The sequence below is a fragment of the Lampetra fluviatilis genome, unplaced genomic scaffold, assembly GCF_964198595.1.
Source record: "Lampetra fluviatilis unplaced genomic scaffold, kcLamFluv1.1 SCAFFOLD_448, whole genome shotgun sequence".
Taxonomy (NCBI): Eukaryota; Metazoa; Chordata; class Hyperoartia; order Petromyzontiformes; family Petromyzontidae; genus Lampetra; species Lampetra fluviatilis.
Genome location: NW_027620662.1, coordinates 1 through 17,500, shown reverse-complemented (window position 1 = coordinate 17,500; position 17,500 = coordinate 1). Strand labels below are relative to the sequence as shown.

The 17,500-nt window shown below is 47.0% G+C and overlaps 1 protein-coding gene across 1 annotated transcript in view; it reads left to right on the top strand.

Moving 5' to 3' along the window:
- Window positions 1-17,476, top strand: part of LOC144954209 (hexokinase-2-like) — a 21,629-nt gene extending 4,153 nt beyond the window's left edge. Inside the window, exons 2-8 of the mRNA XM_078884763.1 lie at window positions 671-822; window positions 6,813-6,932; window positions 9,055-9,150; window positions 14,724-14,823; window positions 15,963-16,146; window positions 17,105-17,136; window positions 17,297-17,476. Coding sequence (XP_078740889.1) covers window positions 671-822; window positions 6,813-6,932; window positions 9,055-9,150; window positions 14,724-14,823; window positions 15,963-16,146; window positions 17,105-17,136; window positions 17,297-17,310 — 698 coding nt within the window. The 3' untranslated portion in view covers window positions 17,311-17,476. The remainder of the gene's footprint in view (window positions 1-670; window positions 823-6,812; window positions 6,933-9,054; window positions 9,151-14,723; window positions 14,824-15,962; window positions 16,147-17,104; window positions 17,137-17,296) is intronic.
- The last annotated feature ends 24 nt before the right edge of the window (window positions 17,477-17,500 follow it).

The window sequence follows — 17,500 nt, the reverse complement described above, 5'->3', positions numbered from 1 at the left end:
GTGAGTGGGTGAGTGGGTGAGTGGGTGAGTGGGTGAGTGGGTGAGTGGGTGGGGGAGTGAGTGGGTGAGTGAGTGAGTGGGTGAGTGAGTGAGTGAGTGGGTGGGTGAGTGGGTGAGTGGGTGAGTGGGTGGGGGAGTGAGTGGGTGAGTGGGTGAGTGGGTGAGTGAGTGAGTGAGTGGGTGAGTGGGTGAGTGAGTGAGTGAGTGAGTGAGTGGGTGAGTGAGTGAGTGAGTGGGTGAGTGAGTGGGTGAGTGAGTGAGTGGGTGAGTGAGTGAGTGAGTGGGTGGGTGAGTGGGTGAGTGGGTGAGTGGGTGGGGGAGTGAGTGGGTGAGTGGGTGAGTGGGTGAGTGAGTGAGTGAGTGGGTGAGTGGGTGAGTGAGTGAGTTGGTGGGTGAGTGGGTGAGTGAGTGAGTGAGTGGGTGGGTGAGTGAGTGGGTGAGTGAGTGAGTGGGTGGGTGAGTGGGTGAGTGAGTGGGTGAGTGGGTGAGTGGGTGAGTGGGTGAGTGAGCGAGTGAGTGAGCAAGCGAACATAGTCAAACAAATACCACGTTCTTCCTCTGATCTTCCGCTCCCCCCCCCCGTTCCCCCCCCCCGTGCCCCCCCCCGTGGCCCCCCCCTGTGCCCCCCCGTGCCCCCCACTCCGTGCCCCCCACTCCGTGCCCCCCTCAGAGAGTGGAGACTTCCTGGCGCTGGATCTGGGCGGCACGAACTTCCGCGTGCTTCGTGTGTCGGCGGTGCCGGAGGGCGGTGAGCGTCGCGTGGAAATGCAGAGCCAAGTCTACCCCATACCCACGCACGCCATGCAGGCCTCGGGACGACAGGTGAGACACTACACTATACACTACACTATACACTATACACTACACTATACACTACACTATACACTACACTATACACTACACTACGCTACACTATACACTACACGCTACACTACACTACTACACTAAACTATACACTAAACTATACACTACACTATACACTACACTATACACTACACTACACTATACACTACACTATACACTACACTATACACTACACTATACACTACACACTACACTATACACTACACTATACACTACACTATACACTACACTATACACTACACTATACACTACACTACACACTACACTATACACTACACTACACACTACACTATACACTATACACTACACTACACACTACACTATACAGTACACACTACACTATACACTACTACACTACACACTACACTATACACTACACTATACACTATACACTACACACTACACTATACACTACACTATACACTACACTACACACTACACTACACACTACTACACTACACTACACACTACACTACACACTACACTACACACTACACTATACACTACACTATACACTACACTATACACTACACTACACTATACACTACACTATACACTACACTATACACTACACTATACACTATACACTACACTACACACTACACTATACAGTACACACTACACTATACACTACTACACTACACACTACACTACACACTACACTACACACTACACTATACACTACACGCTACACACTATACACTACACTATACACTACACTATACACTACACGCTACACTACACACTACACACTATACACTACACTATACACTACACTATACACTACACTACACACTACACTACACACTACACTACACTATACACACTACACTATACACTACTACACTATACACTACACTATACACTACACGCTACACTACACTATACACTACACTACACTACACACTACACTACTACACTATACACTACACTACTACACTACACACTACACTACACTATACACTACACTACACTACACTACACACTACACTACACACTACACACTACACTACACACTACACTATACACTACTACACTACACTACACACTACACTACACACTACACTACACTATACACTACACACTACACTACACTATACACTACACTACACACTACACTACACACCACACTACACTATACACTACACTATACACTACACTACACACTACACTACACACTACTACACTACACTACACACTACACTACACACTACACTACACACTACACTATACACTACACACTACACTACACACTACACTACACACTACACTACACACTACACTACACACCACACTACACTATACACTACACTATACACTACACTACACACTACACTACACACTACTACACTACACTACACACTACACTACACACTACACTACACTATACACTACACTATACACTACACTATACACTACACACTACACTATACACTACACTATACACTACACTACACACTACTACACTACACTACACACTACACTACACACTACACTACACACTACACTATACACTACACTACACACTACACTACACACTACACTACACACTACACTACACACTACACTATACACTACACACTACACTATACACTACACACTACACTACACACTACACACTATACACTACACTATACACTACACTATACACTACACACTACACTATACACTACACTATACACTACACACTACACTATACACTACACACTACACTATACACTACACTATACACTACACACTACACTATACACTACACACTACACTATACACTATACACTACACACTACACTACACACTATACACTACACACTACACTATACACTACTACACTACACACTACACTACACACTACACTATACACTACACTACACACTACACACTACACTACACACTACACTACACACTACACTACACACTACACTACACACTACACTACACTACACACTACACTACACACTACACTACACACTACACTATATACTACACTATACACTACACTACTACACACTACACTACACACTACACTACACACTACACTATACACTACACTATACACTACACTATACACTACACTATACACTACACTATACACTACACTATACACTACACTATACACTACACTACACACTACACACTACACTACACACTACACACTACACACTACTACACTACACTATACACTACACACTACACACTACACTACACACTACACACTACACTACACACTACACACTACACTACACTACACACTACACACTACACTACACTACACACTACACTACACACTACACTACACACTACACTACACACTACACTACACACTACACTACACACTACTACACTACACTATACACTACACTACACACTACACTACACACTACACTACACACTACACACTACACTACACACTACACTACACACTACACACTACACTACACTATACACTACACACTACACTACACACTACACTACACACTACACTACACACTACACACTACACACTACACTATACACTACACTATACACTACACTATACACTACACTACACACTACACTACACACTACACACTACACTACACACTACACTACACACTACACTACACACTACACTACTACACTACACACTACACTACACACTACACACTATACACTACACTACACTATACACTACACTACACACTACACACTACACTACACACTACACTACTACACTACACTATACACTACACACTACACTACACACTACACACTACACTACTACACTACACTATACACTACACACTACACTACACACTACACTACTACACTACACACTACACTACACACTACACTACTACACTACACTATACACTACACACTACACTACACACTACACTACACACTACACTACTACACTACACACTACACTATACACTACACTACACACTACACTACACACTACACACTACACTACACTACACACTACACTACACACTACACTACTACACTACACTATACACTACACTACACACTACACTACACACTACACTACTACACTACACACTACACACTACACTACACACTACACTACACACTACACTACACACTACACTACACACTACACTACACACTACTACACTATACACTACACTACACACTACACTATACATTATACACTACACTACACACTACACTACACACTACACTACACACTACACTATACATTATACACTACACTACACACTACACACTACACTACACACTACACTACACACTACACACTACACTATACACTACACTATACACTACACTACACACTATACTATACACTACACTACACACTACACTACACACTACACACTACACTATACACTACACTATACACTACACTACACACTACACTATACACTACACTATACACTACACTACACACTATACTATACACTACACTACACACTACACTACACACTACACACTACACTATACACTACACTATACACTACACTATACACTACACTACACACTACACTATACACTACACTATACACTACACTACACACTACACTACACACTACACACTACACTATACACTACACTACACACTACACTACACACTACACTATACACTACACTACACACTACACTACACACTACACTATACACTACACTATACACTACACTACACACTACACTACACACTACACTCTACACTACACTATACACTACACTACACACTACACTACACACTACACTACACACTACACTACACACTACACTCTACACTACACTATACACTACACTACACACTACACTACACACTACACTACACACTACACTATACACTACACTATACACTACACTACACACTACACTACACACTACACTACTACACTCACTGTGTGTCTCACCGTGCAGCTCTTTGATCACGTGGCTGGCTGCACTACACACTACACTACACACTACACTCTACACTACACTATACACTACACTACACACTACACTACACACTACACTCTACACTACACTATACACTACACTACACACTACACTACACTACACACTACACTACACACTACACTACACACTACACTACACACTACACTACACACTACACTATACACTACACTATACACTACACTACACTATACACTACACACTACTACACTACACTATACACTACACACTACACTACACACTACACTATACACTACACTACACACTACACTACACACTACACTACACACTACACTACACACTACACTACACACTACACTACACACTACACTACACTCTACACTACACTATACACTACACTATACACTACACTATACACTACACTATACACTATACACTACACTATACACTACACTATACACTACACACTATACACTATACACTACACTATACACTACACTATACACTACACTATACACTACACACTATACACTATACACTACACTATACACTACACTATACACTACACACTATACACTATACACTACACTATACACTACACTATACACTACACTACACACTACACTACACACTACACTATACACTACACTACACACTACACTACACACTACACTATACACTACACTACACACTACACTACACACTACACTACACTACACACTACACACTACACTACACTATACACTACACTATACACTACACACTACACTATACACTACACTACACACTACACTACACACTACACTACACACTACACTACACTATACACTACACTACACACTACACTACACACTACACTACACACTACACTACACTATACACTACACTATACACTACACACTACACTATACACTACACTACACACTACACACTACACTACACACTACACTACACTACACACTACACTACACTACACACTACACTACACACTACACTACACTACACACTACACTACACACTACACTACACTACACACTACACTACACTATACACTACACTACACACTACACTACACTACACACTACACTACACTACACACTACACTACACTATACACTACACTACACACTACACTACACTACACACTACACTACACACTACACTACACTACACACTACACTACACTACACACTACACTACACACTACACTACACTACACACTACACTACACTACACACTACACACTACACACTACACTATACACTACACTACACACTACACTACACACTACACTACACACTACACTACACTACACACTACACTACACTACACACTACACTACACACTACACTACACTACACACTACACTACACACTACACTACACTACACACTACACTACACTATACACTACACTACACACTACACTACACTACACACTACACTACACTACACACTACACTACACTATACACTACACTACACACTACACTACACTACACACTACACTACACTACACACTACACTACACACTACACACTACACTATACACTACACTACACACTACACTACACTATACACTACACTATACATTACACTACACACTACACTACACACTACACACTACACTATACACTACACTACACACTACACTACACTATACACTACACTATACACTACACTACACACTACACTATACACTACACACTACACTATACACTATACACTACACTACACACTACACTACTACACTACACTATACACTACACACTACACTACTACACTACACTATACACTACACTACACACTACACTACACACTACACTACACACTACACTATACACTACACTATACACTACACTATACACTACACTATACACTACACTATACACTACACTATACACTACACTACACACTACACTACTACACTACACTATACACTACACTACACACTACACTACACACTACACTACACACTACACTATACACTACACTATACACTACACTACACACTACACTACACACTACACTACACTCACTGTGTGTCTCACTGTGCAGCTCTTTGATCACGTGGCTGGCTGCATGGCCGACTTCCTTGGCGGCCTCCACATGAAGGAGCAGCGGCTGCCGCTGGGGTTCACTTTCTCGTTCCCCTGCCTGCAGAACCGCCTTGATGAGGTGGGCACAACAACAACAACAACAATCACAACAACCACAACAACAACAACGACAACAACGACAATCGCAACAACAACCACAACAACCACAACAACAACAACAACGACAACAACGACAATCGCAACAACAACCACAACAACCACAACAACAACAACAACGACAACAACGACAATCGCAACAACAACCACAACAACCACAACAACAACGACAACAACGACAATCGCAACAACAACCACAACAACCACAACAACAACAACAACGACAACAACGACAATCGCAACAACAACCACAACAACAACCACAACAATCACAACAACGACAACAACAACAACCACAACAACCACAACAACCATAACAACACAACAACAGCAACCACAACACAACAACCACAAAAACAACCACAACAACAACAACAATCACAACAACAACAACGACAATCGCAACAACAACAACAACCACAACCATAACAAAGACACAACAACCACAACAACAGCAACCACAACAACAACCACATCAATCACGACACAACAACCATAACAACGACACAACAACCACAACAACAACAATCACAACAACAACCACAACAACCATAACAGCACAACAACAGCAACCACAACACAACAACCACCTCACTCCCTCCTCCCCCTCTCCTCGCATCTATTTCTCATTTTGTTAGATGTTGTTGTTGTTGTTGACGTGGTTGTTGTTGTTGTTGATGTGTCTGCTGCTGTTGTTGTTGTTGACGTTGTTGTTGACGTGTCTGCTGCTGTTGTTGTTGACGTGGTTGTTGCTGTTGTTGACGTGGTTGTTGTTGTTGTTGACGTGGTTTTTGTTCTTGTTGACGTGGTTGTTGTTGTTGACGTGGTTGTTGTTGTTGTTGATGTGTCTGCTGCTGTTGTTGTTGTTGACGTTGTTGTTGACGTGTCTGCTGCTGTTGTTGTTGACGTGGTTGTTGCTGTTGTTGACGTGGTTGTTGTTGTTGTTGACGTGGTTTTTGTTCTTGTTGACGTGGTTGTTGTTGTTGACGTGGTTGTTGTTGTTGTTGACGTGTCCGCTGCTGTTGTTGACGTGTCTGCTGTTGTTGTTGACGTGGTTGTTGTTGTTGACGTGGTTGTTGTTGTTGTTGACGTGTCCGCTGCTGTTGTTGACGTGTCTGCTGTTGTTGTTGACGTGGTTGTTGTTGTTGACGTGGTTGTTGTTGTTGTTGACGTGTCCGCTGCTGTTGTTGTTGTTGACGTGGTTGTTGACGTGGTTGTTGTTGTTGTTGACGTGTCTGCTGCTGTTGTTGTTGTTGACGTTGTTGTTGACGTGTCTGCTGCTGTTGTTGACGTGGTTGTTGTTGTTGACGTGTCCGCTGTTGTTGTTGTTGTTGTTGACGTGTCTGCTGCTGTTGTTGTTGACGTGGTTGTTGCTGTTGTTGACGTGGTTGTTGTTGTTGTTGACGTGGTTGTTGTTCTTGTTGACGTGGTTGTTGTTGTTGTTGACGTGGTTGTTGTTGTTGTTGACGTGTCCGCTGCTGTTGTTGACGTGTCTGCTGTTGTTGTTGACGTGGTTGTTGTTGTTGTTGACGTGGTTGTTGTTGTTGTTGACGTGTCCGCTGCTGTTGTTGTTGACGTGTCTGCTGCTGTTGTTGTTGTTGTTGACGTGTCTGCTGTTGTTGTTGTTGTTGACGTGGTTGTTGTTGTTGTTGTTGACGTGGTTGTTGTTGTTGTTGACGTGTCTGCTGCTGTTGTTGTTGACGTGTCTGCTGCTGTTGTTGTTGACGTGTCTGCTGCTGTTGTTGTTGTTGTTGACGTGTCTGCTGTTGTTGTTGTTGTTGACGTGTCTGCTGCTGTTGTTGTTGTTGTTGACGTGTCTGCTGCTGTTGTTGTTGTTGTTGACGTGTCTGCTGTTGTTGTTGTTGACGTGTCCGCTGTTGTTGTTGTTGTTGTTGACGTGTCTGCTGCTGTTGTTGTTGACGTGTCTGTTGTTGTTGTTGTTGACGTGTCCGCTGCTGTTGTTGTTGTTGTTGACGTGTCTGCTGCTGTTGTTGTTGACATGTCTGCTGCTGTTGTTGTTGTTGTTGACGTGTCTGCTGCTGTTGTTGTTGACGTTGTTGTTGTTGTTGTTGACGCGTCTGCAGAGCACGCTGATCAACTGGACCAAGGGCTTCAACGCGAGCGGCGTGGAGGGGAGAGACGTCGTGCAGCTGCTGAGAGAGGCCATCAAGAGACGCGGGGTGAGCGCCTAGTACTAGTACTAGAGACTCAGGTAGTGTAGTAGAGACTCAGGTAGTGTAGTAGAGACTCAGGTAGTGTAGTAGAGACTCAGGTAGTGTAGTAGAGACTCAGGTAGTGTAGTAGAGACTCGGGGTGTAGTAGAGACTCAGGTAGTGTAGTAGAGACTCAGGTAGTGTAGTAGAGACTCAGGTAGTGTAGTAGAGACTCAGGGTGTAGTAGAGACTCAGGTAGTGTAGTAGAGACTCAGGTAGTGTAGTAGAGACTCAGGTAGTGTAGTAGAGACTCAGGGTGTAGTAGAGACTCAGGTAGTGTAGTAGAGACTCAGGTAGTGTAGTAGAGACTCAGGTAGTGTAGTAGAGACTCAGGGTGTAGTAGAGACTCAGGTAGTGTAGTAGAGACTCAGGTAGTGTAGTAGAGACTCAGGTAGTGTAGTAGAGACTCAGGGTGTAGTAGAGACTCAGGTAGTGTAGTAGAGACTCAGGGTGTAGTAGAGACTCAGGTAGTGTAGTAGAGACTCAGGTAGTGTAGTAGAGACTCAGGTAGTGTAGTAGAGACTCAGGGTGTAGTAGAGACTCAGGTAGTGTAGTAGAGACTCAGGTAGTGTAGTAGAGACTCAGGTAGTGTAGTAGAGACTCGGGGTGTAGTAGAGACTCAGGTAGTGTAGTAGAGACTCAGGTAGTGTAGTAGAGACTCAGGTAGTGTAGTAGAGACTCAGGGTGTAGTAGAGACTCAGGTAGTGTAGTAGAGACTCAGGGTGTAGTAGAGACTCAGGTAGTGTAGTAGAGACTCAGGTAGTGTAGTAGAGACTCAGGTAGTGTAGTAGAGACTCAGGGTGTAGTAGAGACTCAGATAGTGTAGTAGAGACTCGGGGTGTAGTAGAGACTCAGGTAGTGTAGTAGAGACTCAGGTAGTGTAGTAGAGACTCAGGTAGTGTAGTAGAGACTCAGGGTGTAGTAGAGACTCAGGTAGTGTAGTAGAGACTCAGGGTGTAGTAGAGACTCAGGTAGTGTAGTAGAGACTCAGGTAGTGTAGTAGAGACTCAGGTAGTGTAGTAGAGACTCAGGGTGTAGTAGAGACTCAGGTAGTGTAGTAGAGACTCAGGGTGTAGTAGAGACTCAGGTAGTGTAGTAGAGACTCAGGTAGTGTAGTAGAGACTCAGGTAGTGTAGTAGAGACTCAGGTAGTGTAGTAGAGACTCAGGTAGTGTAGTAGAGACTCAGGTAGTGTAGTAGAGACTCAGGTAGTGTAGTAGAGACTCAGGTAGTGTAGTAGAGACTCAGGTAGTGTAGTAGAGACTCAGGTAGTGTAGTAGAGACTCAGGTAGTGTAGTAGAGACTCAGGTAGTGTAGTAGAGACTCAGGGTGTAGTAGAGACTCAGGTAGTGTAGTAGAGACTCAGGGTGTAGTAGAGACTCAGGGTCTAGTAGAGACTCAGGGTCTAGTAGAGACTCAGGGTGTAGTAGAGACTCAGGGTGTAGTAGAGACTCAGGGTCTAGTAGAGACTCAGGGTGTAGTAGAGACTCAGGGTGTAGTAGAGACTCAGGGTGTAGTAGAGACTCAGGGTCTAGTAGAGACTCAGGGTGTAGTAGAGACTCAGGGTCTAGTAGAGACTCAGGGTCTAGTAGAGACTCAGGGTCTAGTAGAGACTCAGGGTGTAGTAGAGACTCAGGGTCTAGTAGAGACTCAGGGTGTAGTAGAGACTCAGGGTCAAGTAGAGACTCAGGGTCTAGTAGAGACTCAGGGTCTAGTAGAGACTCAGGGTGTAGTAGAGACTCAGGTAGTGTAGTAGAGACTCAGGTAGTGTAGTAGAGACTCAGGGTGTAGTAGAGACTCAGGTAGTGTAGTAGAGACTCAGGGTGTAGTAGAGACTCAGGTAGTGTAGTAGAGACTCAGGTAGTGTAGTAGAGACTCAGGTAGTGTAGTAGAGACTCAGGGTGTAGTAGAGACTCAGGTAGTGTAGTAGAGACTCAGGGTGTAGTAGAGACTCAGGTAGTGTAGTAGAGACTCAGGTAGTGTAGTAGAGACTCAGGTAGTGTAGTAGAGACTCAGGTAGTGTAGTAGAGACTCAGGTAGTGTAGTAGAGACTCAGGTAGTGTAGTAGAGACTCAGGTAGTGTAGTAGAGACTCAGGTAGTGTAGTAGAGACTCAGGTAGTGTAGTAGAGACTCAGGTAGTGTAGTAGAGACTCAGGTAGTGTAGTAGAGACTCAGGTAGTGTAGTAGAGACTCAGGGTGTAGTAGAGACTCAGGTAGTGTAGTAGAGACTCAGGGTGTAGTAGAGACTCAGGGTCTAGTAGAGACTCAGGGTCTAGTAGAGACTCAGGGTGTAGTAGAGACTCAGGGTGTAGTAGAGACTCAGGGTGTAGTAGAGACTCAGGGTCTAGTAGAGACTCAGGGTGTAGTAGAGACTCAGGGTGTAGTAGAGACTCAGGGTGTAGTAGAGACTCAGGGTCTAGTAGAGACTCAGGGTGTAGTAGAGACTCAGGGTCTAGTAGAGACTCAGGGTCTAGTAGAGACTCAGGGTCTAGTAGAGACTCAGGGTGTAGTAGAGACTCAGGGTCTAGTAGAGACTCAGGGTGTAGTAGAGACTCAGGGTCTAGTAGAGACTCAGGGTGTAGTAGAGACTCAGGGTCTAGTAGAGACTCAGGGTGTAGTAGAGACTCAGGTAGTGTAGTAGAGACTCAGGGTGTAGTAGAGACTCAGGGTGTAGTAGAGACTCAGGGTGTAGTAGAGACTCAGGGTGTAGTAGAGACTCAGGGTCTAGTAGAGACTCAGGGTGTAGTAGAGACTTAGGGTCTAGTAGAGACTCAGGGTCTAGTAGAGACTCAGGGTGTAGTAGAGACTCAGGGTCTAGTAGAGACTCAGGGTCTAGTAGAGACTCAGGGTCTAGTAGAGACTCAGGGTCTAGTAGAGACTCAGGGTGTAGTAGAGACTCAGGGTGTAGTAGAGACTCAGGGTGTAGTAGAGACTCAGGGTGTAGTAGAGACTCAGGGTCTAGTAGAGACTCAGGGTCTAGTAGAGACTCAGGGTCTAGTAGAGACTCAGGGTGTAGTAGAGACTCAGGGTCTAGTAGAGACTCAGGGTGTAGTAGAGACTCAGGGTCTAGTAGAGACTCAGGGTGTAGTAGAGACTCAGGGTCTAGTAGAGACTCAGGGTGTAGTAGAGACTCAGGGTGTAGTAGAGACTCAGGTAGTGTAGTAGAGACTCAGGGTGTAGTAGAGACTCAGGGTGTAGTAGAGACTCAGGGTCTAGTAGAGACTCAGGGTCTAGTAGAGACTCAGGGTCTAGTAGAGACTCAGGGTCTAGTAGAGACTCAGGGTGTAGTAGAGACTCAGGGTGTAGTAGAGACTCAGGGTCTAGTAGAGACTCAGGGTCTAGTAGAGACTCAGGGTCTAGTAGAGACTCAGGGTCTAGTAGAGACTCAGGGTGTAGTAGAGACTCAGGGTGTAGTAGAGACTCAGGGTGTAGTAGAGACTCAGGGTCTAGTAGAGACTCAGGGTCTAGTAGAGACTCAGGGTCTAGTAGAGACTCAGGGTCTAGTAGAGACTCAGGGTGTAGTAGAGACTCAGGGTGTAGTAGAGACTCAGGGTGTAGTAGAGACTCAGGGTCTAGTAGAGACTCAGGGTCTAGTAGAGACTCAGGGTCTAGTAGAGACTCAGGGTGTAGTAGAGACTCAGGGTCTAGTAGAGACTCAGGGTGTAGTAGAGACTCAGGGTGTAGTAGAGACTCAGGGTGTAGTAGAGACTCAGGGTGTAGTAGAGACTCAGGGTGTAGTAGAGACTCAGGGTCTAGTAGAGACTCAGGGTCTAGTAGAGACTCAGGGTCTAGTAGAGACTCAGGGTCTAGTAGAGACTCAGGGTCTAGTAGAGACTCAGGGTGTAGTAGAGACTCAGGGTGTAGTAGAGACTCAGGGTCTAGTAGAGACTCAGGGTGTAGTAGAGACTCAGGGTGTAGTAGAGACTCAGGGTCTAGTAGAGACTCAGGGTCTAGTAGAGACTCAGGGTCTAGTAGAGACTCAGGGTGTAGTAGAGACTCAGGGTGTAGTAGAGACTCAGGGTGTAGTAGAGACTCAGGGTCTAGTAGAGACTCAGGGTCTAGTAGAGACTCAGGGTGTAGTAGAGACTCAGGGTCTAGTAGAGACTCAGGGTCTAGTAGAGACTCAGGGTGTAGTAGAGACTCAGGGTCTAGTAGAGACTCAGGGTGTAGTAGAGACTCAGGGTCTAGTAGAGACTCAGGGTGTAGTAGAGACTCAGGGTGTAGTAGAGACTCAGGGTCTAGTAGAGACTCAGGGTCTAGTAGAGACTCAGGGTGTAGTAGAGACTCAGGGTCTAGTAGAGACTCAGGGTGTAGTAGAGACTCAGGGTCTAGTAGAGACTCAGGGTCTAGTAGAGACTCAGGGTCTAGTAGAGACTCAGGGTCTAGTAGAGACTCAGGGTCTAGTAGAGACTCAGGGTGTAGTAGAGACTCAGGGTGTAGTAGAGACTCAGGGTGTAGTAGAGACTCAGGGTCTAGTAGAGACTCAGGGTCTAGTAGAGACTCAGGGTGTAGTAGAGACTCAGGGTCTAGTAGAGACTCAGGGTCTAGTAGAGACTCAGGGTGTAGTAGAGACTCAGGGTCTAGTAGAGACTCAGGGTGTAGTAGAGACTCAGGGTGTAGTAGAGACTCAGGTAGTGTAGTAGAGACTCAGGGTGTAGTAGAGACTCAGGGTGTAGTAGAGACTCAGGGTGTAGTTGAGACTCAGGGTCTAGTAGAGACTCAGGGTGTAGTAGAGACTCAGGGTCTAGTAGAGACTCAGGGTGTAGTAGAGACTCAGGGTGTAGTAGAGACTCAGGGTGTCGTAGAGACTCAGGGTGTCGTAGAGACTCAGGGTGTAGTAGAGACTCAGGGTGTAGTAGAGACTCAGGGTCTAGTAGAGACTCAGGGTCTAGTAGAGACTCAGGGTCTAGTAGAGACTCAGGGTCTAGTAGAGACTCAGGGTGTCGTAGAGACTCAGGGTCTAGTAGAGACTCAGGGTCTAGTAGAGACTCAGGGTGTAGTAGAGATTCAGGGTGTCGTAGAGACTCAGGGTGTCGTAGAGACTCAGGGTGTAGTAGAGACTCAGGGTGTAGTAGAGACTCAGGGTGTAGTAGAGACTCAGGGTCTAGTAGAGACTCAGGGTCTAGTAGAGACTCAGGGTGTAGTAGAGACTCAGGGTGTAGTAGAGACTCGGGGTGTAGTAGAGACTCAGGGTCTAGACTCAGGGTGTAGTAGAGACTCAGGGTCTAGTAGAGACTCAGGGTGTAGTAGAGACTCAGGGTGTAGTAGAGACTCAGGGTGTAGTAGAGACTCAGGGTGTAGTAGAGACTCGGGGTGTAGTAGAGACTCAGGGTCTAGTAGAGACTCAGGGTCTAGACTCAGGGTCTAGTAGAGACTCAGGGTGTAGTAGAGACTCAGGGTGTAGTAGAGACTCGGGGTGTAGTAGAGACTCGGGGTGTAGTAGAGACTCAGGGTCTAGTAGAGACTCGGGGTGTAGAGACTCGGGGTGTAGAGGGGTCGCGGTGGTGACCCGTGTCTCTCCCGCGGTCTGCGTACGTCAGGACTATGACGTGGACGTGGTGGCTGTGGTGAACGACACGGTGGGCACCATGATGACGTGCGGCTACGAAGACCCCAACTGCGAGATCGGACTCATCGTGGGTGAGTACTCGCACTCGTCCCTGGGTGACTACTCACAGGGTGAGTACTCGGCCTACACCAGGCCCCGTGCCAGGCCTGGGACTGGGCCTACACCAGGCCTCTCACCAGGCCTGGGACTAGGCCTCACTCCAGGCCTCACACCAGGCAACTCACCAGGCTGCACACAAGGCCTCACTCTAGGCCTCGCACCAGGCCCCGTACCAGGTCTGGGACTAGGCCTCTCACCAGGCCTCACACCAGGCCTGGAACTAGGCCTCACTCCAGGCCTGGAACTAGGCCTGACACCAGGCCTGGAACTAGGCCCCACACCAGGCCTGGAACTAGGCCCCACACCAGGCCTGGAACTAGGCCCCACACCAGGCCTGGAACTAGGCCTGACACCAGGCCTGGAACTAGGCCTGACACCAGGCCTGGAACTAGGCCTCACACCAGGCCTGGAACTAGGCCTGACACCAGGCCTGGAACTAGGCCCCACACCAGGCCTGGAACTAGGCCCCACACCAGGCCTGGAACTAGGCCCCACACCAGGCCTGGAACTAGGCCTGACACCAGGCCTGGAACTAGGCCTGACACCAGGCCTGGAACTAGGCCTCACACCAGGCCTGGAACTAGGCCTCACTCCAGGCCTGGAACTAGGCCTGACACCAGGCCTGGAACTAGGCCCCACACCAGGCCTGGAACTAGGCCTGACACCAGGCCTGGAACTAGGCCCCACACCAGGCCCCGTACCAGGCCTCACACTAGGCCTCACTCCAGGCCTGGGACTAGGCCTCACACCAGGCAACTCACCAGGCCTCTCCCTAGGCCTCACACCAGGCCTGGAACTAGGCCAAATCTTGACTCTGAGCCCGAGTCCCAGTCTGTGTGCGCGGTGATGGTGATGATGTTGATGATGATAATGGCGGTGATGATGATGATGATGATGGCAATGTTGATGACGTTGGTGGCGATGTTGATGATAATGTTGGTGGCGATGTTGATGATAATGTTGGTGGCGATGTTGATGATAATGTTGATGGCGATGTTGATGATAATGTTGGTGGCGATGTTGATGATGGCGATCTTGTTGATGATGGCGATCTTGTCGATGATGACGGTGGCGATGTTGGTGATGTTGTTGATGACGTTGACGGCGCCAGGCACGGGCAGCAATGCGTGCTACATGGAGGAGATGAGCAACGTGGAGCTGGTGGAGGGAGATGAGGGCCGCATGTGCATCAACACGGAGTGGGGCGGGTTCGGGGACGATGGAGCTCTGGACGAAATCCGCACGGAGTTCGACCGCGCCGTAGACGCCGGCTCGCTCAACCCGGGGAAACAAACGTACGGCTCCCGGCCCCGGCACTGTGGAGTGGACCCACTCCCCCACCCCCCCCTCCCCCCCCCAAATACACACACCCGCTTCTCGGTGGTGGTGGTCGGTCGTGGTGGCGGTGGATGTGAAGGTGTTGGCGGTGGTGGTGGAGGTGGAGGTGGTGGTGGTGGTGGTGATGTTGGTGGTGGAGGTGAAGGAGCAGGTGGTGGTGGTGGTGGTGGCGGTGGCAGTGGTGGTGGTGGTGGAAGTGGTGGTGGTGGTGGTGGCGGTGGTGGTGGTGGTGGTGGAAGTGGTGGTGGTGGAGGAGGTGGTGGTGGTGGTGGAGGTGAAGGAGCAGGTGGTGGTGGTGATGGTGATGAAGGTGGTGGAGGTGGTGGTGGAGGTGGTGGTGGTGGTGATGTTAGTGGTGGAGGTGAAGGAGCAGGTGGTGGTGGTGGTGGTGGCGGCGGTGGTGGTGGTGGTGGTGGTGGAAGTGGTGGTGGTGGAGGAGGTGGTGGTGGTGGTGAAGGTGAAGGAGCAGGTGGTGGTGGTGATGGTGATGGTGGCGGTGGATGTGAAGGTGGTGGAGGTGGAGGTGGTGGTGGTGGTGGAGGTGGTGGTGGTGGTGGCGGTGGTGGAGGAGCAGGTGGTGGTGGTGATGGTGGAGGTGGATGTGAAGGTGTTGGTGGTGGTGGAGATGGAGGAGCAGGTGGTGGTGGTGGTGGCGGTGGTGGTGGTGGTGGTGGTGGTGGAAGTGGCAGTGGAGGTAGTGGATGTGCAGGTGGTGGTGGCGAGCTGGTGATAGTAGTGATGATGATGATGATAGTGATGATGATGATGATAGTGATGATGATGATAGTGATGATGATGATGATAGTGATGATAGTGATGATGTTGATAGTGATGATGATGATAGTGATGATGATGATAGTGATGATGATGATAGTGATGTATCTATCTGTCTTTCTCTGTGTGTATCTCCCCCAGCTTTGAGAAGATGATGAGTGGCATGTACATGGGTGAGCTGGTGATGATAGTGATGATGATGATGATAGTGATGATGATAGTGATGATGATAGTGATGATAGTGATGATGACAGTGATGATGATGATGATGATGATAGTGATGATGATAGTGATGTATCTATCTGTCTCTCTCTTTGTGTGTATCTCCCCCAGCTTTGAGAAGATGATGAGTGGCATGTACATGGGTGAGCTGGTGGTGATAGTGATGATGATGATGATAGTGATGATGACAGTGATGATGATGATGATGATAGTGATGATGATGATGATGATGTATCTATCTGTCTCTCTCTGTGTATCTCCCCCAGCTTTGAGAAGATGATGAGTGGCATGTACATGGGTGAGCTGGTGATGATA